Genomic DNA, 27,121 nt, shown 5'->3' with positions numbered 1-27,121 from the left:
ATGCCATGCCCCTTTAGCATTGATGAGAGTTGACGTTGCATTTCCCTTAAACAATTCTGTGAATGTCCTCTGCAGGAGAAACCTGGCAACTTGACGCTCCCTCCCGCTTCATTTGTCTCATCACTTCCAATCAGTGTCAGGGGGAGGATTGGATGGACAGGTGGTGTAAAGGGGGAAAGAGGAGTAAGGGAAGGAGGAGGATCAAAGGGTGGGGAGAAAGGGACACAACTAGAGGAGAAAGGGGTGCATGGTGATCAAGGATATCAGAGGAAGTTAGGATGGAGGTATATTATAACAGGCTGAGAAAGAGAGGATGGAGGGAGGGCGAGGAGGTTGGAGGGGTACAGAAGGATGATTAATAGGTGTGGGGGGTTCATGAGGTTGTGGAGGTATATGGGCAAATTGGGCACCAGTAAATATCTAATTAAACCACGCCAAGGGGCCTCTTTGGCTCAGGTCCCACCAGCTCTACACACACAGCTGAATTCTGATGGTGAGGTTTGTCCACTTGGTGGTCTCTGTATTACCCATTTCCCATTATAGGAGACCTGTGTGGTCAGCTATCTACTTAAGCCCTATATACTTTTTCATATGATGAAGAGCAAAAATCTACAAGCTCATCAAAAAGGGAGACATATACCGTATAAATACTGTTACACAGTATATAGCAGCAAAATACATTTATAAACATGACAACAAACGTGGCAAAAGGAGGGATGAACAACATAGGGTTTATTAAAATGTTTCATGTCTGCACACATTCAGCTCAGTCTGAGCTGTCAGAGAGAGTCAGAGAGAATGATTAGTGATGCAGAGATGTTGACAAAGGACGATGGAAGAGACCATGAAAAAACGTTAATCACATATCACGCTAATCATCCAGTCTTAATGTCTTATACACATTCAACTCAGTCAAAGCTCTCTTAAGTCAGAGAGAAAGATGGATAGACGATTAGACATATTATGGCATGCCCCTGTCCTGGTTGAGATTTTTTCTACTGAGTGCATCTTTCTATAATTGTTTGTATTGAACTGATTAGAACTGGTAAGGATTAACACATATTGTTTTGTTCGTATGCCTACCTGATTATGTTGAGGTAAATGGTGCATTTATATAGCGGCTTTATCCAAGGCGCTTTATATAGATTGTGCATTACATTCACCCATTCAGACACACATTCATACACTGATGGCAGCGGAAACCATGCAAGGCACCAACCAGCACATCAGGAGCAATTAGGGGTTCAGTGTCTTGCTCAAGGACACTTCGACACTAACTCTGGAGGAGCCCGGGTTCGAACTGGCAACCTTGCGGTTACCATCCAGCCACTTTACCCCTGAGCCACCGCCCGAAGAACTGTTAGGTTGAAACGCGTCTGTTGTTTCACGCACGCACGCACGCACGCACGCACGCACGCACGCACGCACGCACGCACGCACGCACGCACGCACACACACACACACACACACACATACACACACACACACACACACACACACACAGGTCAGGAATGAGGGGTCATTACAACCCCCCAAAGCCACTGCTCATTGTACAGCAGAGTACCTTCTCTTTCAGGTCTGCCTTGGTGAAGAGGATCTCATCTCTAGTTGATCTCCTTTTAAGGTCCTGCGGCTCCTTGTCAATAAGTCTTCCATCTACAATTGAATTAATTAAAAAAAATGCGAAATCAGTATTAGTGGGCACTGTATATAGACTACCTGACCAACATGAGTTCTATGATATACTTGAGGGGTGCTTAGCTGGAGAGGAATGTGTAGAGAAAATCCTGATTGGCGACTAAAATTCTACTCAAACTGTCATTGATCTCATTCTGACCTCGGACAAATCCAGAATCTCAAAGAAAGGTGTTATAGAGGGTATGCACATGCTTAAAGTGAATGGCACTGTCACGGGGCAACCCGTGCCCTATATACAAAGACACATGAAACTGCTTTCTATAACATGCAAGGACAAATGTTTTAAACTGGTTTATTGAAAACTGTGTGTTCACTGATTGTTTGCTAATTGTCTCTCCTGCACTGCTGGTGGCATTCCCTTGATTTAGGAAGTGCTATGCAGGGGAGGGGTGTTGTCTATGCTTTGAGGTTAATTGTCATTGAGTTTTTAACCCAAGTTATATTTGTTTAATTATAACGCATTATTTAGGAATGTTTAGGTTACTTTTATTCAAGGTGTTATTTATGGAAGTATTTATATTGAAAGTATTTATTGAGAAATGTTGCTAATTGATTCTGTGTCCTGTGGTAGGATCCACTTCTATTTAAGGGAGGCTGCAGGGACAGACTAGTCAGTTGGTGGTGGGTTTAACACAGGTAACAGTCCTGAGGGAGAGCTACAGGGCCTTGTGTGACCAAGGTTTAACCTGAAGAGAGTTCTCATCCTATTTGGTCTTGTTCAGTTGTGTATGCCTAAGTTTCATTGGTCTAATTTTGGCCAGTCTGTAGCTTTGAACTTGAATGTGAATTATTGTCGTTGCACTGAAGAAAACTGTCTGGAGGTTGGGGGAGGAGTTTTGGGAAGAATAAAAACCCTTAACCTACATTTGCTGACTGTTCTTGGAGCCTTGGCCGTTCGGGCAACTTTACAGGCACATTGAGTGGCAAATCGAGTGGCAAAGCAACAGGCAAAGTGAGGTTAACATTGTTTAATGTTGTTTAATGCAATCAGATATGACTTTTCTGTTTGGATGTATGGGCTGTCGAGGCCAGAAAGTCGTTTTTTGCCACTCAGTAGTCATTCCTGCATAACTTCCGGGTTTGATGATGTCACGCGCATACCCTCTATTGTATGCAGGCTTAGCGATCATTTTATGATTTTCTGTACCCGCAAAAAACAAAAACTAAAGTCCGGCTGTCACAAAACAGTCATATCTAGGGACCTCAAAACCTACTCTAGCGAGGCCTTTAACATTGAACTGGAGAGTCTGGATTGGTCTGATGAGCTCCAGGACTCACTGAAAAATAGCAGATCTACAAGCTCGTAGCGTGGCACTCGGTGCCGCACTACGAGCTTGTAGATCTGCCCAAAGTTGAAGGGCTTCAACCTTGGGTACTGGGTAGCTGAAGTTGAAGCTCTGCCCTTCAACTTTGGGCACTTTTACATGTAGGCTGACCCAAAGTTGAAACAGTTGCCACGGGGACATCTTTGGGCCTGGGGTCCTCATCGTTGGATATGTTGTTCCCACAACCGAGAAGAGTATTTTACCCTTTACTGGAGGTCCTATAGGCCCTAAAATTACCCCATGAGGAAGTGTTGACCTTTACTGAATTGCTTCAGTTTCAGGTCATTTGACCACCTAACTTCAGATTTGGGCACCCTAACATGTGGTCTTTAAGTGGTGGGCCTGTGGTCATCTTAGTGGCTAGGAGGTCCAGTGAAAGGCCTACATACTCTCCCAAGATGGAGGAACAACATTTTACAATCTGGGAACCCTAGGCCTTTGTATGGCTACAGTGCGACTGGTTCAATCCTACCCTAAATCTAGGCCTAAGACGTGACACCTCAAAGTGGGGTACATTGCATCCACTGGTCAATCCAAGGGCCTACCACCACGTACTCCACTCTCTTGATATGTTCTTTCCCAACTCTTGGAGAGTATGTAGGCCTTTCCCTGGACCTTCCAGGGAAAGTCCTACATTGTAGGACTAGTAGCATGCCAAAGTTTGTGCTATTGCCATTGAGAATGCATTGGGCGTTTAAGTTAAATAACTCAGAAACTACAAATCATTTCAAAGTAAAAAGTTCCAGCATTTGTCTTCACAGTAAGCTGAATTATAAAATGTGTGAATGGAGTTTCTAGGTGAAAGTGATTTTTTACGTGCCATAGAGCTGCCATTGAGCCCCATTATAAATGTATCAAATTTGAAAGCACTATATTTCTAAAACTATGAAACATTTCAAAGATTCCATTTCAGGCAAACATGTCCACCATAAGATGAACCTAAATAGGTTTGAATGGGGTTTCTATAGGTGTAAGTATGTAGGACTAGTAGCATGCCAAAGTTTGTGCTATTGCCATTGAGAATGCATTTGGCGTTTAAGTTAAATAACTCAGAAACTACAAATCATTTCAAAGTAAAAAGTTCCAGCATGTGTCTCCACAGTAAGTTGAATTATAAAATGTGTGAATAGAGTTTCTAGGTGAAAGAATTTTTTGACGTGCCATAGAGTTGCCATTGAGCCCCATTATACATTTCTCAAATTTGAAAGCACTATATTTCTAAAACTATGAAACATTTCAAAGATTTCTTTTCAGGCAAACATGTCCACCGTAAGATGAACCTAAATAGGTTTGAATGGGGTTTCTAGGTGTAAGTATGTAGGACTAGTAGCATGCCAAAGTTTGTGCTATTGCCATTGAGAATGCATTGGGCGTTTAAGTTAAATACGGGGAGGAAATATGACAGCAAACTGCCTGTCATATTTTCTCCCTATTCCAAAGCCCCCCAGGTACATTATATATTTAAACTATTTTCAGCAATGGTACACTTATTTTTTCAGTGGGTAGATCTTGTTGAGCTGGTCATTTTGAAAGTAGATCTCACGTCATAAATGTGTGGGCACCCCTGTTCTAGCCCCTAGGATGACCCGAGGCCCACCACTTAAAAACCACATGCTACGGTGCCCAAATCTGAATTTAGGTGCTCAAATGAACTCAAACTGAAGCAATTCAGTAAAGGCCAACACTTCCTCCTGGGGTCATTTTAGGGGCTGGGACCTCCAGTAAAAGGCCTAAATACTCTCCAAGAGTTGGGGAACAACATATCAAGAGAGTGGAGTGGTAGGCCCTTGGATTGACCCAGGACCAGTGATTAAATGTACCCACTGAAAAATAGCAGATCTACAAGCTCGTAGCGTGGCACTCGGTGCCGCACTACGAGCTTGTAGATCTGCCCAAAGTTGAAGGGCTTCAACCTTGGGTACTGGGTAGCTGAAGTTGAAGCTCTGCCCTTCAACTTTGGGCACTTTTACATGTAGGCTGACCCAAAGTTGAAACAGTTGCAAGGGGGACATCTTTGGGCATGGGGTCCTCATCGTTGGATATGGTGTTCCCACAACCAAGAAGAGTATTTTACCCTTTACTGGAGGTCCTAGGCCCTAAAATGACCCCATGAGGAAGCGTTGACCTTTACTAAATTGCTTCGGTTTCAGTTCATTTGACCACCTAACTTCAGATTTGGGCATAATTACACCATTGCTTCAGTTTCAGTTCATTTGACAACCTTCTTTCAACTTTGGGCACTTTTACATGTAGGCTGACCCAAAGTTTAAACAGTTGCCAGGGGGACATCTTTGGGCCTGGGCTCCTCATCATTGGATATGTTGTTCCCACAACCGAGAAGAGTATTTTACCCTTTACTGGAGGTCCTAGGCCCTAAAAGGACCCCATGAGGAAGCATTGACCTTTACTGAATTGCTTAAGTTTCAGGTAATTTGACCACCTAACTTCAGATTTGGGCACCCTAACATGTGGTCATCTTAGTGGCTAGGAGGTCCAGTGAAAGGCCTACATACTCTCCCAAGATGGAGGAACAACATTTTACAATCTGGGAACCCTAGGCCTTTGTATGCAGGCTACAGTGCGACTGGTTCAATCTTTCCCTAGATCTAGGCCTAAAACGTGACACCTCAAAGTGGGGTACATTGCATCCACTGGTCAATCCAAGGGCCTACCACTCCACTCTCTTGATATGTTCTTTCCCAACTATTGGAGAGTATGTAGGCCTTTCCCTGGACCTTCTAGCGGCTAGAAGGTCCAGGGAAAGTCCTACATTGTAGGACTAGTAGCATCAGAAGCTCACTAGACCAATCCAATATGGCTTCAGAACATCCCACTTCACTGACACATGGCTCCTCTATTTGAGCGACCACATCAAACACGAGGTGGATGCTGGCAAATACTGCGGCATGGTCAAGCTGGACCTCCAAAAGGCTTTTGACACCGTGAACCACTCCATACTGGTTAACAAGCTAAAAGCAATTGGTTTTGATAGCACATCAGTGAGCTGGATGCAATCCTACCTGGAGGGGAGAGAACAGATGGTGGAGGTGAACGGAGCACTGTCCCCCCCCTCCCAGTGAGCTGTGGAAGCATACTAGGACCTTTACTGTTCCTAATATATGTAAACGACATGACATCAGCTTGTGACTGTGATTTGTTCCTGTTCACAGATGACTCAGCACTGCTGGTCTCGGACAGGAACAAACTGCAGGTTGAAAAGGCCCTCAGCTCTGAACTCGGTAGAATCTGCACCTGGCTCGCTGATAAAAAACTATCTTTACACCTGGGAAAAACATAATCCATTCTATTTGGATCAAATAGTAATCTCAGCAAGGCAAATGGCTTCTTGGTTAGAGTGGGTGACAATATTATCACACGGAAAGATGAAATTACCTACCTAGGTTCCATCCTGGAGGCAAATCTTTCCGGTGATAAAATGGCCACCGACGTAATCCAAAAGGTCAACCAAAGAACAAGATTCCTATACAGGATCTCCTCACTGGTCAACAAAAACACCTTGAAGACCCTAACAGGAGACCTCGTACAAGATTTCTTCGACTATGCTTGCACCTCCTGGTACAACCTAAGGCCCTTAAAACAAGGCTCCAGACTTCCCAAAACAAACTGGTCAGGCTACTACTTGGCCTCACTCCCCGAACCCACCTCACCCCTGCCCGATTTGACAGGCTGGAATGGCTTAGGGTTGACGACAGAGTACAACACCTTGCAATGGGTCTGGTCCACAAGATTCGCTACACCACCAAGATACCCATGTACCTAAATACTTCCTTAATGTCAACGAAGTCCACACCCACAACACCAGAGGTAGTTCAACTAACCATGTGCAACCCAGATTCGGCACAAACGAGGGACTAAATTATTTTCGCTCCTATGCCACCAAAATGTGGAACGCCCTACCAACAGTCATTAAGACATGCGAATCCCTTGACTTGAAATGGCTGCAATTCGAAACTGGCCCCCGTAAAATCTGAATCCCCACCCACCCCTGTTCCCCCTCACTGTGTTTCTTTTCCCTTTTTACCTCCTATCGATGATTTCCTGTTTTGACTATATAGTTGTGTATATTCGTACGTCTCTAAATGTTTTGATGAATTGAAAATGGTGGGCCCTATTGTAAACAAGTGTAATGCTTTATGGTGTTGTCCACTCACAGTTAACAGTTTTTCGAGTTGTACTTGAAATGTACTGTAAATAAATAAATCAATCAATCAATCAAAATGGATAAAGTGGACACTCTTTTGTGTATTGTATTTACGTAGTACTCTAGTAAATCCAAAAGTACAGCTAAGACTACTGCCATGGGATTTTTGATCCTCCATTTTTGATCATCTATATTATCTATATTATTAGTGTAGATTTTCGTCTTACAGAAACATTAAATTCCCATTGACAATTAATGGAGAATGTACGTGTGTCTGAGAGCAAATGAATCGTCTATTTTCATCCTACACAAACATTAAATTCCCATTGACAATGAATGGAGAATTTACATCATATGTGTCTGAGCAAATGTTACGTCATGATGATGTACGGTGAATGGTGATAAGAGCGCCCCTCACTTCACACAGGTGTGATTTTTATAATAATAATAATCCAGTCCAGTCTGTTTCGAGTATCATGAGCATGCAGAATGCTGTTAATTAGCAGAACAGAAATGAGCGAGTATAGCCCATGAGACTTAAATAGGTGCATGTTCAGCACAATTAATGGCAGCTGTTATAGGTCCGAGACAAAACAAGTCTAAACAAGCCCAATGGCCATTCCATAAGGTTGATTTGTATAGAAAAGCCCTCTCTAGCTATTGTAATTGTAAATGTAACCCAAGCACTGGGTACATTATCCTCATAATCTAAAATCAATATTTAAATTCAGATATAACATAGGCCTACTCGCTGATCAATGCAGTCAGTTTTATGTGGGTTTTATGCCTGCAGCCTCAGAGCCTCAGAATAGGAAGGATGTGTTTTGCTATGTTGTATTGCATTGTACAAGTGAGACATTTCATAATTATTGACAAAAAGGAGGTGTGTGTGTGTGTGTGTGTGCGCGTGTGTGTTTGCGTGTGCGTGTGTGTGTGGCACAGTGCGTGCGTGCGTGTATGTGAGTGTGTGAGAGACATACGTGAGGCGTCTATGTAGTCTGGTGTGAAACAGCACCACCCAGAGGATCCTAGGGGTGGTCATTTTGTTCTCAGATTTACCGCCGGTATTATAATTGTTTTTATTATTTATTTGTACCTTTTTTCTCCCCCCTTCATTCCCTCCTCTTTTGTACAGTTCCCTCCCTTCATCTGCGTTGTATTTTCTGCGAGAGAAACCTTTATCGCCGTAGTACTAGTACTACTAGTAACCAGAGTAATATAGTAAGAGAGTGGCGACACTAGCGTTGACTGGCGTCCAGAATTGGGGGGTTTGGTCCGACTAGTCATTGCCTCCCCGTATGTAGACCTTAGATTTCGTCGGTAGACATTGTGGGTAGCACCACCACATTGATTACATCACTTCCTCCCCACGTGAAAAACACCAGTGCATGTGCATGCGTGTAATACATGATCGCACATTCCCCTGGATTTGATTCATTCTAGTTATATATTTGGATCGTATGATTGTCGACAACAACATTATGGAGGCAGTGGAAGAGGATGATCATTTAGACCTGGGGTCAGAGGAGGAAGAAAGTGAGGAAGGAAGTGAATTATCAGATAATGCGGTGAGTGCTAATGTTGACTAGCGTTAGCAACGTTAGCCTGCTGTCTGTGTAAGGAGTTTTTGAGTTAAACATAATTGTGTCTTTATAGTAAATACCGACCCTGACAACCCCCAGCTGTTCAAATGTATACAAATATATAAAGTACAGCCAATACTTATTTTAATTTTTTACTTTACCTTCCTTCATTTTAGCTTCAAGATGCGTTCGCAAAAGGATTACTTAAACCTGGACTTAATTTTGTGGCAGATGAGCCTAAAAGGTTCCCCAATAATGTGGTAAGTATAATCCATTGAAAAACATAATGTTTAGTGTTATGCATGCCCATGACGCTGGGGTAACTATGCACCTGAAAGGTTATGTTCAGACATCAACACTGTTCAGTCAATCTTAGATGGCATACCATTTAATAATTCACTTATTTGTTGAAATCCAGGAGGGTTTGAAACAGTGCCTTGCAGACTTCCGTAAAAGCCTTCCATGGGTGGAGAGGTTGGACCTGACTAACGAACCTACTGAAGACATAGTTGCCAAGGCAGAGGGGAAGGTCCCCAACGCAAGCAGTGCAGAAGTTAATCATGAGGATGATTTTCAGAGGGAGATGTTCTTGTGAGTAACCATAAGCTAGTGTATAGTGTGGTTAAACTTAAAGCACACATTTTCCTACTCAAATGACTGGCCATGGGGTCTATTTGTAGAATTGCCCATGTCCAAATTCCCCATCTGTCCCCATAGAGCAGAGCCCATAAGCATATCGCTACTTAATCTATTTTTGCGTTCAAAATGTGCTTTGGTTATCCCACCATAGTCTGCTAAACAGGTGCTATGCTGTTATGTGTATTGCCAAGTTCCTGAAAAGGCCGGGTACAGTCACTTTGATTGGCAGTTGTGCCAACGCTCACCCCAAAACATGATTTACAAAACTGTAGCGGCTCATGTGGGACAACCACGGCATGGATGCGTGTGTAATGACAACTAATAACGGATTCATGATACAAAATAATCACTTGACTTTTCACTTGACCACAGAAGCGAACTAAATATGCTTATGGTTTCCGCTCTCTGCTATGAGGGCTTAACTGATGGGGAAACTGGACGACAGGGGCAATTCTGCAAATTTGGGATAAATACAAGTAGGAAAATTAGCCTATATGTTATTTAGTCTGGAGTCTCTGGACATGTCTAGTTCACATTGCGAGCTTGTAGATCAGCTATTTTTGTAGAATGTTTTAGTGGGACTCAGATTCATGTGGTTAATGCATATATATTCCATAGCTACCGCCAGGCCCAGGCTTCCGTTCTACAGGCATTGCCCCTTCTAAATAAGCTGAAAATAGCCACAAAGAGGCCAGAGGATTACTTTGCAGAGATGGCAAAGACAGACCAGCACATGCAAAAGGTATCATGCATGCCTCTGTATTTTCAAATCACTAGTCATGGTTAAACTGAATTTATTGGTTGGTTTGTATGATTTTGTGTTGCAATATTTTTTTAAACTTGAATACAGCACTCTTCATTACCATTCTAGGATCTATTAATCCATATTCTACACAAATAGAGGACACATGAATGTATTATGAATATAATGTATTTTGTTCGTCTGTCCAGATCAGGAAAAAGCTGATTGCAAAACAGGCAATATTGGAGAAGTCTGAGAAGGCCAAGAAGATACGAGAGCAAAGAAAGTACGGCAAGAAGGTTAGTGTCTCGTTTACTTCTGTCTTTTGTTTTTATTGTGTATACACTGTAGACAATAAAGTCACAAGAAATATCGATAGAGCTATCTATCTATATATCACATATAGACCATTAGCCAAATTCTAACTGGCTGAACAGCCAGTACATCGTGTCCAGGGACCACAGTCTCTCCATGACTGTAGACTAGTACCTGGGGTTAACTGTTCGTGCCCCTCTTGGTGGCGCGTTAAAGATCACTGGGACACCTGAGGCCATGTCTGTTTGGAGATGGTCCAGAATTGTAAACATGCTGCACAAAGTTCTAACTTATTTATCCACTTTCAATGCGATAATATCTTGACAAAAATTGTCAAAGATATAAAAAAAACAATTTAGCTAGACCACACTCTTGCATCGCATTCAATATGTTTGAAATATAAATAATGAAAATAGCCGATCTACAGCTTGTAGATTTTCACTATTCATCGTACGAGAAGTTTATAGTGTGTATTTGTGCACATGTGGAGGGTCTCAAATTTGTGATGTAAGAAAGGGGCTCACAGGAAAAAAAGATGTTGGAACCACTGTACTAGAATCGAAAACTGAGCCATTATAGATAAAAAAGAAAGTACTTGCTTCCCTGGAGATGTGCCATGTGATTTCTCTTCTTATACATTATGCATAACCAGATATAACTAGGGTTCTCTTAAAAAAATAATTACGAAGGAATTAATGCAAGACAGTTGTACAGTAAAGTTGTCTTTGATGCATGTGAGTAAATGGAATGTTTACTTTACAATAGGTACAAGTGGAAGTGATCCAGAAGAGACATAAGGAGAAGAGGGCAATGATGAATGCTGTAAAGAAGTACCAGAAAGGTGGGTTATTGCGCTTTACTTATGTCTTCACTAATAATCAGCATAGGCAGCCGTAATAGTGCCACAAACTTTGTCCAAAGTGCTTTTTAGATGGCGAGCATCAGATCTTTGTCATGTTGTGAGTGCAGATCTTTATTTTCATTATGAGCAAGACCATTATTTTGTCCTTGTTTGGAACAGGCCCACAACTTATTAATGGTCGACTCATTCAGTATGTCAAAAGTTCTGGCATGTGTAGTCTGTACACCAGTTACATCAGTCTCTATATCCCACTGAAATTGTTGACTTAACCACTTGAACCCTCGTGTCACTATTCTGTGGCTAACATTTGTCAAATCGCAGATCTACAAGTTAATGTTTGTAGATCTCAAAAAAAGGAGGGGGCCTAATATAGAGCCCATGGAAATCCGGTCAACTAAGACAAGTGTGGGGGTTAAGTGGTTAACCTCCCACAGAATCGAATTGAAAATGTGGAATAGTACAACAGCTGTTTTCCAGAAATACCTTGCAGGATTGTTTACACCATTTGTTAATTGAAATATGAAAATGTACACTTATGATTTCTGTTCCTCCTAGGGATGACTGATAAACTAGATTTCTTGGATGGAGATGGGAAGGCAGCAACAGGATCTAAACAGGGCCCCAAGAAAGACAAGTTGAACAAGAAGGGGTATGTTATTGCGCTGTAGCTGTGCAGTGTTCTCAACATTAAGCTGTGTATTTTTCACTGTATTACTTATGTTTAATTACAATAAAATCAACAGAGCCAACTCTAAGAGAAAATTCAAGGATCAGAAGTTTGGCTTCGGCGGCAAGAAGAGTGGAAAGAAGTGGAACACCAAGGAAAGCTACAATGATGTGTCTCGGTTCCGTGCCAAGGTGGCTCATGGGAGGGAAGGGCAGAAAGGCAAATATGCTAACAAGAATGTAAGTTTCAAACACGAATGGCCACTGCATTGTTTCATCTGACTTGAGAAAACAGTAAACTGACATATCTTGACTCCAAAAAAGAGAAAAGAAAAAGAAGAAAAACTATCCGAGTACATACGAGTATGTTATGATGACTTGTGTATTTTCTATTTTCAGAAGCGACCGGGCAAGGCTGTGCGCAACAAGACGAAAGGTGGCAAATAAAAACTGGATTTTTATGCTGCCAATAGAGGACTGGTCAATAGGATGGATATGGATCTTGCTCTATATTGCATATCTGCACCCCTTCATTAAAATTCAAGAGACATCGGAGGGATTGGGAGTTTACAGTATGTCTTCTGTTTGGGTCTTTGTGGTGTGTTCAGGATGACCGTAATATGCCCTAAATGTGTGTTTTTTTTTGTGGAGCTCTTTTTCCCATGGCTGTGCATCCATGGACTAAGAGTATAAAACCCATTAATGAAAAGACCTGAGGCTGATTCTACAAATGCCTTCTAAATCTGTTGAGTAGTTTAATTAATTTTTTTCCTTCAAAATACCAGATGTACAAGCTTGCAGCGTGGCATGAAGTGATGCAGTGTCAGATTGTATATCTGCTATTTTTGAATAGCCAATGCAAAATCTAAAATGACAGATGCTTTCCCGGTTTTAATGGGTTAAATAGATTTTCTTTTTTTTATTCAAAATATTAATCTTGAGTCCATATACATTGTTTATTGTTGGAATAGCTGTATGACAAGGTTGGTTTAAAATCACTTTGTGAGCAAACATTAATGTTTGCTTTCGAACGTGATTTTATATCCCAGCGATCTCCTTGACAAATTCTTTCTAGTGTGATTTGTAAAATATAACAGCTGCCAGTTTTGCCCTTTCAGTGTCATTATTTGTTATGGGCAAGTGTCTTATAAACCTAAGAATATGTCTCCTCTGCAAAACATTTTAAAGTGAAGTGAAGTTATCTTGTGTTGATACTACATACTCTATCTTCTTTTGATAAATAAATATGAAAAAAGATATTTGTTGTGCCTATATTCAGATAAACATGAACTTGATTTCTGTAGGCCTATATCAAAGAAGGAACATTGCACATCTTATTACAATAGAATACATGAAATTACACTGGGAATGAAATATGCCTATGGCTAAGTTAGAATGGACTGATTTAGCTGTTGTATGAGGTATCACACGTTCATCATCATTCCTTTTCATTATGCTCTGTCACAACTTTTGTTATTTCTGGGTTCAGCTGAGGTTCTGTGTCTGTTCTTTGAGGCGCCAGGCTGCATCCATGTATTTGGTGACCTCCGAGTTGTGTCTGGGGAAGTTCAGTCTCCCGTCACTGCGGTCTGACACGATCTGCATGGGTGGAAATGGACAATCAACATTGGAAAATGACAATAGTATCCTACATGGAAGGAGCTGGGCCCGCACAACCTTCTTTTGGTAAATAATTACTTTATTGAACAAACGACAACGTTTCAATCGTATCGTACCAAAATAATGATTGCCTTATTGGCCCTGCACCCACTGTCGAGGTGTGTAAATAGGTATGCTCTGAAATAGTAGCCTAGTAGTACATAACATAATTGTGAGGCCACTAGTGTGATTACACTCAAAGTAATTTATGTATGTTCTTGTTATTCTACGTTGCTTTGTTAATATTTAGCACTATTCCTTTACACATGGATTGATTGATTGAATAATTTATTGAAAATATTCAATTAATTAATTTTGGTAGCATACATTTGCAGTGCTCCCTAGTACTACAAAATTAGATGTATTAGAATTTATTATAAATATTATTTAATGCAAATTATACTAGCTAGTATCATTTGAAACAGAAATTAGAATGTTGTCCATGTAAATCTTGTGGAAAAGTGGAGATCTTACTTTGACTAAAGGTATCTATCCAGAACTTTAGCCGAAGTTAGCCGAATCTGTCGGACCTCTTGGTACACCCACCCACCCACAGCACCTCAAAGGCCCTTAAAACAAGGCTTCAGACCTCCCAAAACAAACTGCACCCGGGGTGAGGGGGGTGCATACTTAGTTTAGACTAGTCATTGGTTAGACATGGGTTGTAGTTGTAGGACTAATGACTGGTCTAACCAATGACTAGTTTTCGGGGGGTGAGGGCCAAGTAGGAGCCTGGGGTGCAGTACGTAGTTCAGACAAGTCATTGGTCCGACAAATGACAACTTCACCCCTGCCCACTTTGACAGGCTGGAATGGCTTAGGGTCGACGACAGAGTACAGCATCTTGCAATGGGTCTGGTCCACAAGATTCGATACACCACCAAGATACCCATATGTTATGATATGTAGTTTTATGTACCTGTCTAAATACTTCCTTAATGTTAACGAAGTCCACAACACCAGAGGGAGTGCAACAAACCATGTAGGCCTACAACCAAGATTCGGCACAAACAAGGGACTAAATTATTTTTGCTCCTATGCCACCAAAATGTGGAACGCCCAACCAACAGTCATTAAGACATGCAAATCCCTTGACTCCTTCAAAACTGCTCTCAAAGGGCACCCACGGACGGCTGCAATTCGAAACTGGCCCCCATAAAATCGTAATCCCCCCCCCCTCACCCCTTTTTCCCTTCACTGTATATGTTTCTTTTCCCTTTTTACCTCCTTTATGATGAATTCCTGTTCTGTTCTTTGGCTATATAGAAGTGTCTATTTGTCTCTAAATGTTTTGATGAATTGAACAAGATGGACCCTCTTGTAAACAAGTAATGCTTTATTGGGTCGTCCACTCACAGTTAACAGTCTTTGTATTCAGTTGTGCTTGAAATGTACTGTAATTCTGCAAACTGTTAATAAATATTTCAATCAATCAATCAATCAATCAGGGGGCGCCTCCGGTGAAAACCGGAATTAGGCCTACTCTCCACGTAAACAGGAAGTAAATGAGGGGGGGAAACTGTCTTTCAGTCACAAACGGGATTAAAATACTTCTAAATTACGGACTAAGACATTGCACAAGCACCCCGTACTAGGCCTCGATAACAGTTGGGACATCAGGGTAAGCACCTTATATTTAGCATTTGTACATGTTCGGAGCTCTAAGGGGGCAGCTGGTGTCGTTCTCCCCCTCAGGGAAATGAACACTAGACTCGTAGATTGAAACGGTAAAATAAAACTAGATGTTGGCAGCCAGTAGGAGGCTAGGAGATGCTATGTGCACATTATATTTTGATGCTGATGTAACCCCTATGGAGTTAACTATAGCTATAGGAATGTTGTGCCTGTCACTTTAAGAATGTTGCGACACTGCTGCATTCAGTAACCCTTGTCGTCAGTACACCCACTTTACGGTAGTGTGTTGCACAGCGCGGGCACTCTGTATTAGACTGGCTGCAATAGTAGTTGCAGCACAGCCACGTTACCGTTTGTTTACACATACACTGCTATTTGTCAGGTGAGCTGCATAAGGGAGATATTTTACATGATGTATATAATTATTCAGCTGGTTAATATTCAGAATAGGTGTTTGATTTAACTTAAGCTTGTGTGATACTGTTTAGCCACTAACAGCAAGTGAAAATATGTCAAGTATTCTCAGGGAATGTTATAGTTAATGAACTGTAACTTTGAGTATTGTTTACTGTGTTTAGTAAATGTAATGGGAAATACTTGAATTATAATGTTCTATTGTAAATGCACAGCGCGGGCACTCTGTATTAGACTGGCTGCAATAGTAGTTGCAGCACAGCCACGTTACCGTTTGTTTACACATACACTGCTATTTGTCAGGTTTACTGCTATTGTGGACCGCATGGATCGTCCCACTGTGAGGACTTTCTACTGAACTCTGTGTATCCAGTACTACAAGACCGGCCAGCTTACAGTGGTCTGCTGCCATAGGGGCTACAGAGGAGCTGCAGTGCTCACCCCATGGTGAAGACAGTTCTGCACCATAAGGAGTCAAGGACAGTTACGGTGGTAAAGCCAGCTTCTAGTTGTATTATCTGACAGCAGGAGGACCAGACAGCTGTATTGAAACCGGGTGTGCTATGCCTGGTGTCGGAGGATAAAAGCATGCACTGAGGCCAGACTAAAGTGTGTGTGTGTGAGAGCACATCCAGAGTTGGAGGAACCAAAGTTCTTTCACATCCAGGGTCGGAGGAACCAAAGACCTTCATTGACATAGGACAATAGACCAGTGAAGTATTTTGTTTAAGTTTGGATTTTCTCCATTTTCTCCATTTTCTACATTTATTTTTGTACTTTTTGAGAGGGAGCTATTTTTGTTTGATTTCCCATTCAGGAAGGACGGAACTGCAAAACACTAATTTAGAATTAGGTATTGCGTGTGGGGTTCAGGGTATATATCTGTTTTGATAAGTTTCCTTTTCTTTGACATGATTGTTGAAATGCTGTGGTTATATTGATTTTTATTTGTTTTGTGAAGTACGCTCCAGTTCGAACTTATATTTAAACTTCATTTGATCAATTCAATTGAAACCGGATAGTAATACGCTATCTAAAATAAAATACAATTCCTTCAAGGTGATCCATGTTTGTGTTTATTTAATTATAAACTGACACTGGGTTACATATAGGAAAATTGGCGCCCGAACAGGGACTGGAGCGTACTTATTAACAATTCTCAATTTCTCAGGATAATTGTAGGGTTATTGGTTAGGGCCAAAGGAAATCAATAATGGATCTGTGTAACAAGTTTAGATTTGACCCTGACAACACAGTTATTTTGAAGAGGGTTGATGAGCAGGTTACCATAGAAGAAGTGCAAAGTGCATTCCGTGTCATTGACAAGGTGGTACAGATTCAGCGTTTAGATGATGATTCACATGCCATTCTGTGTGAGTTTAGCGAAAGTCTAACTCCAATGTTGTTACATGCTGAACAATCTCATGATGGTGCTGGTCCTTGTTGGGAAGTAGTGCAACTTGACGAGTACTCTCCTAGGGTTTCAATCTGTAGTAGTGAGCCCAGGTATCTTGCAGACATGATGGGTGATATCACGGGCATCTTTAAAAGGCAAATAGAGGAGTTGGCTACGGCATACAATGTAAACCCAATGGCTCTGAGTCAACAAGCTGCACAGCAGATATGTAGTCAGAAGGAAAGTGACAAGTCCCCTTTAACTTCAACACCTGTCCATTCGAGATCCCGGGTGTCATTCAGTGCTACAACAGGCAGGCCCAGTGAGGCTAGCAGTCATTCAGGAAAAGCACAGGGGCATAGTGCTAGTACCATACCAGATTTGTCCATACCAGCCGATGTACAACGGGTGATTGTCGAGCACATTGTCAAACAGGACTCGGAGTCACAGAGCTTCACCAGATGGAAACTAAGGCCATTTTCTGGCAATTTCCCTAAATCTCCTACTGAAGTAGATTACAGTTTATGGCGGTTGCATGCTAAGCAAGTCCTCAATGATTCGAGCCTTTCAGAAGGTCGGCAGCGTAGGATATTACTTGATAGTCTGCTTTCACCAGCACTGAACATAGCTTTGAATGTAGGTACACAGGCAAATCCAAGTGATTTATTGCATGAGCTAGACAATGCATATGGAAATGTGACAGCTGGTGATGAGTTGTACATCCAATTCTTAGAGACTAATCAAGATGGTGGGGAGAGTTCCTCAGATTACCTCAGAAGACTCCAAACGCTTCTACAGGAAGTAGTCGCTAGAAATGGTGTAGCAGGGGGAAATGCTGATTCCCACTTGCTTAAGCAGTTCATTAGAGGCTGCTGGGATGATAAATTGATCGATACTTTACACCTAAAAGATTATGTGACTGATCCACTACTGAGGGTTTTGACATTTTCTGAGCTCTTGTTGAAAATCAGATCTCAAGAGAAAGAGAGTCAGATGAAAGAGATGAGGAGGAGACGTCATGTTGGGTCTGCTGCAACGAAAGTCCACTCTAAAACCCATGTGGCAGGTGAGGAGCAGGATGTGAGCAGCTGCACATCAGTAAGCTTAGATTCTAATACCAGAGCTCAACTAGAGGAGAGAATTGCTCAGTTGGAGTTAGAGATGAAATTGGTGTCGGCTCAGAGGTACCAATCAGGAGATGATACAGTTAGGCAGAAGCCCAGGCAGAGTGTCAGGACCACCAGTGTTAGTCAGCAGCATCCCACCAAGTCAGCAGAAAAGCAGTCAAAAGCTACAAAGTTCTGCTACAACTGTGGAGAAGAGTCTCATGTCCTTCAGCAATGCCCTAACCCAGCAAATGCTAATCTTGTACAACAGAAATTACTGGAGAGATACCAAAACAGGGCAGGTCAGCAGCAAACCGCTTCTTCACAGGGTTCACCTTTAAACTAGTGAGAGCTCCTGCTGTGGAACAAGCAGGAGCTCGCCATCAAACTGGTTCCCCCTTATCACAGGGATGTATGTCTAAACTACAGCATAGTGAAGCGACTGATACTCAGTTACCTGATGGTCTGGTTGGAGAGTCATGTGAAGGAGTAGCGTGGCTTGATGGAGTGCAATGTAATTGTCTTCCAGATTCAGGGTCACAAGTGACTATTGTATCACAGTCCTTTTACTCTGAACATCTCTCCCACAGAGAGTTATGTTCTGTGGGAACACTGCTTGATATCGAGGGCGCGGCTGGGCAGAAGGTGCCTTATTTGGGATATATAGAGGTGGATGTGCAATTTCCTAAGAAAGCCTGTGGGACAGGGCAACGCTTTGCAACACTAGTCTTAGTGAGCCCTGATCAGCCCTACAATGCAAAGGCTCAGTTGATAGTCGGTACAAATGTTCTCCGCAAGCTCATAAAGTACTGCATACAGGAAGGTGGAAAGCAGTTTCTGAAAAATGTGCCCATTCAGGGCAACTGGGTGATGGCATACAGTGCTTGCAATGAAACATCAGGACCTGAAATGGTGAATGTCAAGGTACTGCAAGTGAGACTTAGCAGTAAGGTACCCGTGAAGTTAAAACAAGGGGAATTGTGTGTGCTTAAAGGGATATGTCACACCAAGCCCAGAGGCAACAAATTTCAAGCACTCATTGGCAGTTCATGTGAATGTCCAACCCCAGGTGGACTACTTGTACACGAGCAAATTGTTGACATAACACCAGAATCCCACAGCAAATTCAAGCTCAGGGTAAGAAATGTGAATAGACACGATGTCACTCTGTTTCCAAAAACTGTCCTTGCGGAATGTTCACCCATTGATTGGGTCATTCCAGTACCAATGGTGGCCCCTGATAGTTCTGAACAAACCCATACTCTGATGGTTGCACAAAATGAGAGGATTTTGCCTACAGGTAAAGAATGTGTTGATCTGGATTTTGGGGATAGCCCTATCACCACTGAGTTTAAAGAACACATGAAAGCAAGGATCCATTCAGAAGTCTCACAGGCCTTCTCAAAACATGACCTTGACATTGGTCACATTTCAGGCATCACTCATCGCATTGAGTTAGAACCTCATGTTCCCTTTAAAGAGAGGACAAGGCGAGTTTCACCATCAGATTTTGAAGATCTGAAAAGGCATTTGCATGAACTGTTGGCTTGTGGGGTTATTGAGGAGTCTAATAGTCCTTATGCATCACCAATAGTGTTAGTGCGAAAGAAAAATGGTGATCTCAGAATGGTTGTTGACTATCGCAGACTGAACAATTTGACCAAGAAGGATGCATATCCGTTGCCTCGAATTGAGGAAACCTTTGCCCTTCTCTCAGGCTCTAAGTGGTTTACAGTATTGGACCTCAAAAGTGGTTATTATCAGCTAGATGTACAACCAGTTGATCGTCCCAAAACTGCATTCACAACACCATTTGGGACGTGGCAGTTCCGGAGGATGCCTCAAGGGCTGACCAATGCACCTGCCACATTTCAACGGACAATGGAGAAGGTTATGGCAGGGATTAACCTACAAGAGGTGATTGCATTTCTTGACGATTTGATCATATTCTCCAGCACTATTGAGGAACACGAGCAGAGGCTGATGACTGTGCTAAAGAGAATTTCAGATTTTGGTCTAAAACTGTCTCCCTCAAAATGCAAGTTTTTTCAGTCCTCTGTCAAATATCTGGGGCATGTGATATCAGCTCAAGGGATTCAACCAGACCCTGATAAGGTGTCTGCCATCAAAGATTGGCCGAGGCCGCAAACCGTTAAGGAATTGCGCTCCTTTCTAGGTTTCACTGGATATTACAGACGCTTTGTGCGCGACTACTCTGGTGTGGTCAGGCCATTGAATGATTTGCTGAAAGGGGACTTTTCTCCACGGCATAAGGGTCTTAACTACAAACAAACCAAGTCACTGTCTTTAGGCACTAGGTGGACTGAGAGCTGTCAAGCCGCTTTTGAGGCCCTTGTAGAAAGGTTGACGTCGGCTCCCATTCTTGGTTTTGCTGACTGGCGTCTTCCTTATGTGTTACATACAGATGCTAGCGTCACAGGGTTAGGTGCTGTATTGTATCAAGTTCAGGAGGGCAACACTCGAGTAGTGGCATATGCTAGTCGTGGTCTATCTAAAAGTGAGAGGAACTATCCAGCACACAAGTTAGAATTCCTTGCACTTAAGTGGGCTATTTGTGAGAAATTTCACGATTTTCTCTATGGGGCCACTTTTAAGGTACTAACTGACAACAACCCTTTAACTTACGTCCTCACTAGTGCAAAGCTGGATGCCACGGGTCATAGATGGCTTGCTGCACTTTCAATCTATAACTTTGATGTTCACTACAAGTCGGGTGCACGTAATACAGATGCTGATGGGCTCTCACGTAGACCTCAGGGACCTGCAGAGGAAGATGAGGAGTCTGAGGAGTTAAATCAAAAGATTGCAAATCTAATCGGAAGGATTAGTTTTTCACCAGAAGAGTTTGGTGCTCTGAATGCAGAAGCTATAACAACATTATGCATGCGTCATGGAGCCAATGCTGCTTCTGTGACAGACTCAGGCAGTGATGAAACTGATGAGGAGGGAGAGATAGCCTCTATTGAAACCCTTCTGTGTGACCCTGATGCAGTCCCAGATGACCTGGAGGAACCTGAGCCATGGCCTGGTCAGTCCACGCTGCCAGGAATGACCAGTGAGGACTGGCAGCAACTGCAACGTGAGGATGTTAATTTGTCCCGCGTAATTTACATTTTATTGACTGAGACAGATATAGACACTCTAGACAAGAGAGGCGAGTTACCTGAAGTGGGTTTATTGCTAAGAGAGAAGTCTAAACTGCTGCTGATTAATGGGGTTCTCCATCGCAGAGTTCTCAACCAAAGTGGAAAGCCCTACCACCAGTTAGTGATTCCTACCAGTTCTCGAGAGAGAGCATTCCAAGGAATTCACGATGAAACGGGTCATCTGGGGTTTGATAGGACCATAGAGTTGGCTAGGGCTAGATTCTATTGGCCTAAAATGGCAAAGTACATTGAGGAGAAGTGTAAGTCTTGTGAAAGGTGTCTCAGAAGGAAGGGCAGAGTACAGAAGGCTGCTAAATTGGTGAACATTCAGGTCAGTGGTCCACTTGAATTAGTTTGCATGGATTTTTTGTCTTTAGAGCCTGATTCCAGTGACACCCGGAACATTTTAGTTGTAACGGATCATTTCACAAAATATGCCCAAGCATACCCTACTCGAGACCAGACAGCTAAGACGGTTGCCACAACTTTATGGGAGAATTTCATCTGTCATTATGGTTTTCCTAGGCGGCTGCATAGTGATCAGGGAGCTTGTTTTGAATCTGAAGTTGTGTCTGAATTATGTAAACTGTCAGGAATCAAATCCAGAACCACACCCTATCATCCCAGGGGAAATCCAGTAGAGAGGTTTAATAGAACACTACTGGATCTTTTGGGAACACTCAGTGACAAAAAGAAAGAGCAGTGGAGAAAGTATGTCAAGCCTCTAGTGCATGCGTACAATTGTACACGAAATGACACCACAGGTGAAGCTCCTTTTCTTCTTATGTTTGGCAGGCAGCCTCGACTGCCTATTGACCTTTGCTTTGGTATCTCTCCTCAAGGGCATGATTCCAAAACACATTCAAGCTATGTGCGAGATCTGAAGAATAGGCTTAGACATGCATATGCTTTAGCTTCTAAAAATGCTGAGAAGAGGCAGATGATGAATAAGCGGAGGTGGGATGCCAAGGTAACAGCCCAACCCATTGAGGTGGGTGATAGGGTTTTGGTGCGTAACTTAAGTCTCAGGAAAAAGCACAAGATCTCAGATAGGTGGGAATCTCAAGTGTATATAGTGGTTAAGCAACCTAATGTTGAGATTCCAGTTTACACTGTCAGGCCGGAAATCGGGGAGGGCAGAGACCGGGTGCTACACCGTGATTTGCTACTTCCTTGTGGCTTTCTGCCAGTGGATTTGTCCGTAGATGAGGAGGTCACTATGGTTAAACGTCCAAATACTCGAGCCTCTCCAGCCCAAACAGAGGAACTGTCAGAACTTGTGTCAGAGGAGGAGGCATATGATTGTCATGATGAATTATCATTGTTATCTCAAACAGCTCTCCCTGTTGATCAAAGAGAAGAGCAGTCAAGTAGTCTGTTAAACCCAGAAGCTCCAGAATTCTCAGCAACCATGGATGGTGCTACTCATGTAAATCTAGAAACACAGCAGCCTGACAACTCAAATAGCCCACTGGTTGATGATCAGGTAGATCAGGGATCTGAATCTAACTTATCCATTGTGCTTACTAGGCCTAGGAGAAAGATAGCTCCACCAGTATATCTTGCTGATTATGAGGTTGGCCCAAGAAGGTCTCGTAGGAAGCATAAGGTTAATTCTTTAGCTCATCGGGCTGTGTTTTGTGATGGTATTGTAGAATTTCAGCAACATGATATACAGATGTGGTATCCAAGGTACCTGGGATTGAACGGGACGTTCTCGTCTAAGCAGGGGAGGATGTAACCCCTATGGAGTTAACTATAGCTATAGGAATGTTGTGCCTGTCACTTTAAGAATGTTGCGACACTGCTGCATTCAGTAACCCTTGTCGTCAGTACACCCACTTTACGGTAGTGTGTTGCACAGCGCGGGCACTCTGTATTAGACTGGCTGCAATAGTAGTTGCAGCACAGCCACGTTACCGTTTGTTTACACATACACTGCTATTTGTCAGGTGAGCTGCATAAGGGAGATATTTTACATGATGTATATAATTATTCAGCTGGTTAATATTCAGAATAGGTGTTTGATTTAACTTAAGCTTGTGTGATACTGTTTAGCCACTAACAGCAAGTGAAAATATGTCAAGTATTCTCAGGGAATGTTATAGTTAATGAACTGTAACTTTGAGTATTGTTTACTGTGTTTAGTAAATGTAATGGGAAATACTTGAATTATAATGTTCTATTGTAAATGCACAGCGCGGGCACTCTGTATTAGACTGGCTGCAATAGTAGTTGCAGCACAGCCACGTTACCGTTTGTTTACACATACACTGCTATTTGTCAGGTTTACTGCTATTGTGGACCGCATGGATCGTCCCACTGTGAGGACTTTCTACTGAACTCTGTGTATCCAGTACTACAAGACCGGCCAGCTTACAGTGGTCTGCTGCCATAGGGGCTACAGAGGAGCTGCAGTGCTCACCCCATGGTGAAGACAGTTCTGCACCATAAGGAGTCAAGGACAGTTACGGTGGTAAAGCCAGCTTCTAGTTGTATTATCTGACAGCAGGAGGACCAGACAGCTGTATTGAAACCGGGTGTGCTATGCCTGGTGTCGGAGGATAAAAGCATGCACTGAGGCCAGACTAAAGTGTGTGTGTGTGAGAGCACATCCAGAGTTGGAGGAACCAAAGTTCTTTCACATCCAGGGTCGGAGGAACCAAAGACCTTCATTGACATAGGACAATAGACCAGTGAAGTATTTTGTTTAAGTTTGGATTTTCTCCATTTTCTCCATTTTCTACATTTATTTTTGTACTTTTTGAGAGAGAGCTATTTTTGTTTGATTTCCCATTCAGGAAGGACGGAACTGCAAAACACTAATTTAGAATTAGGTATTGCGTGTGGGGTTCAGGGTATATATCTGTTTTGATAAGTTTCCTTTTCTTTGACATGATTGTTGAAATGCTGTGGTTATATTGATTTTTATTTGTTTTGTGAAGTACGCTCCAGTTCGAACTTATATTTAAACTTCATTTGATCAATTCAATTGAAACCGGATAGTAATACGCTATCTAAAATAAAATACAATTCCTTCAAGGTGATCCATGTTTGTGTTTATTTAATTATAAACTGACACTGGGTTACACTTCCTATTCTAATAATGTAATACTGATTGTGCTTTCATGTAGGCCTATGGCAGACACAACATGATGATGAGGAGAGAAGAGGCACAGTGAAAGGCTACAGAATTGTAAAGGTAGGATCAGGTTAATTTTCTGAAACATTTGACAATGTGTTAGCACTTAGATCCTTTTAGTCCTTGTATGTAGACATTGTTCAATGAATAAATGTTTTGTTATGCTACCGACATTCTTACCAGTGGTGTAGATATCCATCCTATCTCCTGACTCTCTGTCTGTGGGTGGGTGTATTTCTTAGTAGGCTCCAGGTAAGCCCTATGGATGGCTTCAATGAAGGCCGCTGGAAATCAGAGATGTTTTTATAATCAGTTACTCCTAGCTTTCCCAGAACACAGATTTTATTTGGGTTACTGATACAATTTAGTATCATTTTGTAACCTAACCTTGGCTATTACATTTAAAATTGTCATCAACATAATGTGATAAATAGAATATCTTTCATTAGGCTAACTAACTTTCCCTGACCTGGAGGAAAATATAGCATGAATGATAACTTACGGTCTTCCTCTGTGAGTTCTTGTGTTTTTCTTGACATGGGCTTGTCTGTAATGGCATGCACTGAAACACAGACATACACACACCACAACATTGAGAATCTCCTTGAAAACAATGTTCATTCCTGAATATAGTAGAAGATTAGATGGGATAGCTCCCACAAAGAAATTATTGTACAAACCTATTAGGCTGTTATTGAAGTAATATGAATCATCTTTTGACACTTCTGGAGTGCAATCACTTACATTTCTTGTACGGATTGATGCTAAACTGTGTGTAGAGCTTCTGACATCTTTGCTCTTTCCGGATCGTTTCGGCATGAATTGCATTTTGGTGGACAATATCCAGCGCAGCTTTTCCTCCCTTAGCCCCTGCCATTCTAGTATAGGCTTAATTTGAATTTAAGACTGACAACTAGCTATTTTGATAAAAGCAAAGTGGCAATCTTGAAGGGCTCAACTCTTACTCACATATCTGTTACTTAGCAACAGTAAACATGGCCAAGCCCTGCAATTATATGAGTCATCCACAAGATGGCAGAGTACACTTACATTTGGTCATGTAGTTCTGATTGCAGATTGTTTAACAAAGGTAAGACTTTGTACTGCAAAGTGGATAGAATTCAGTTAAGTAATGGTAAATGGTGTATTTATATAGTGCCTTTATCCATGGCACTTTACATAGATTGTGCATTACATTCACACACACATCCATATCCATACACCGATGGCGGAAGAAACCATGCAAGAAACCAACCATGCAAGAAACCAACCTGCTCTTCGGGAGCAATTAGGAGTTCAGCGTCTTGCTCAAGGACACTTTACACTAACTCTGGGGGAGCCCGGGATCGAACTGGGAACCTCGTGTTTCCCTTACAGCCACTGCCGCCCCTGTAATAAATGCTTAAATAAGTGTTGGCCCGTTTTAAATGATTATTATTTTATATCATAAGTTAAGCATGATGGCAACAGCTTAGAATGTTTTTATTTTATATTATAAACCTAATAAAAATGTATACCAGCGCATTCAATTTACATTCAGAGTACAAAGTTGCCTGCAGCTGAATGGCCTTTGCCAGCAGAGACTAAAAATCATAAAATATCTACAGTATACCCTTTAACCTCAGTATTTGCTAACTCTGCAAATTACATAGCTGGATACTTTTGTCAAAACTGTACATAATCACCTTCTCTCCGGCCAAGGGCATAGCCTACCAAACCATATGAGAATACTTGGAATAACTATAGTGTTCTTGGGCAGTGGGTCAGAACCCAATAATTATTCATGCTTCTTTCTCACAGTTTGTCCTCATAAGTGTAAAGAGCCCTATAATTTCAAAAAATAATAACCCAGCAATGGCTCACTGACATTGCTTTATTTTCATTAATAGAATCTCACTGGCACTGCTACATTTTATTTCAAATAAATGATCCTTGTATATATGTTGCCAATGTTTAACCAGATAGGTCAATAAATAATTTCAGCTTGCCCCAACTGCATAAAAGTGGTGATCCCTAGAATATGGTGTTGACTTTTATTGTTGGTTGCATATGTCTGTTCAAGCTTTTTTTCCTCTCTCCACTTAGCATAAGTGTTGTTTTTATTGTCTGAGGTTATAGCAAAAATGTCTCCCCCTCTTTTTGTCACGGTTTGCAAACATATTATGTGTGTGCGTAAGTTTTCAAGTATACATTTGCTTGATTTATGAAGTTAGTGGCTATGAACCTGTGACAGTAATGGGAGAGACATAGTGAGTGGTGACAGCCCAGGGTGTGGAAACCATTCATGTTGTTCCACAACTTCCACAGTGAGCTTGAATAGCCCTGCTATCTGTGGAAACCTCTGACCTGTGCTTTGTCTGCCTCTCAGCCACTCAGACTGACACAGAGACGGTAGCACTCATATCATAGACTCAGGCATGTGCCAAAGTGTGAGCACACTGCACACTTACACACAGGCATGTTGGACATATAGACACAACATTATACACACACGCACGCACGCACGCACACTAGTACTTTCACATCTTGTAAATAGCAGGTTAGGCTGGGTGACTCCTGTGGGAGTGATGATATATTTTCAAGGCTGCGATGACAATCTCAACCGGCCTC

General features: G+C 42.0%; 2 protein-coding genes across 2 annotated transcripts; one reads left to right on the top strand and one right to left on the bottom strand.

The window, feature by feature from the left end:
* Nucleotides 1-8,487: 8,487 nt before the first annotated feature.
* Nucleotides 8,488-13,188, top strand: ebna1bp2 (EBNA1 binding protein 2). The gene is made up of 9 exons (XM_079506067.1): nucleotides 8,488-8,753; nucleotides 8,945-9,028; nucleotides 9,187-9,359; nucleotides 10,026-10,149; nucleotides 10,359-10,448; nucleotides 11,230-11,305; nucleotides 11,882-11,975; nucleotides 12,070-12,232; nucleotides 12,392-13,188. The coding sequence occupies exons 1-9, from the start codon at nucleotides 8,646-8,648 to the stop codon at nucleotides 12,437-12,439; spliced, it is 960 nt and encodes a 319-aa protein (XP_079362193.1). The 5' UTR covers nucleotides 8,488-8,645; the 3' UTR covers nucleotides 12,440-13,188.
* cfap144 (cilia and flagella associated protein 144) lies at nucleotides 12,662-25,388 on the bottom strand (the record flags this gene model as incomplete). Its single annotated transcript, XM_079506068.1, has 4 exons — nucleotides 12,662-13,591; nucleotides 24,692-24,795; nucleotides 25,014-25,073; nucleotides 25,256-25,388. The coding sequence occupies 4 exons, from the start codon at nucleotides 25,386-25,388 to the stop codon at nucleotides 13,478-13,480; spliced, it is 411 nt and encodes a 136-aa protein (XP_079362194.1). The 3' UTR covers nucleotides 12,662-13,477.
* Between the last annotated feature and the right edge of the window lie 1,733 nt (nucleotides 25,389-27,121).

The sequence above is a fragment of the Electrona antarctica genome (genome assembly GCF_951216825.1).
Source record: "Electrona antarctica genome assembly, chromosome: 7".
NCBI lineage: Eukaryota > Metazoa > Chordata > Actinopteri > Myctophiformes > Myctophidae > Electrona > Electrona antarctica.
Note: the sequence above shows the minus strand (reverse complement) of the source record. Positions and strands in the feature narration are given on the sequence as shown.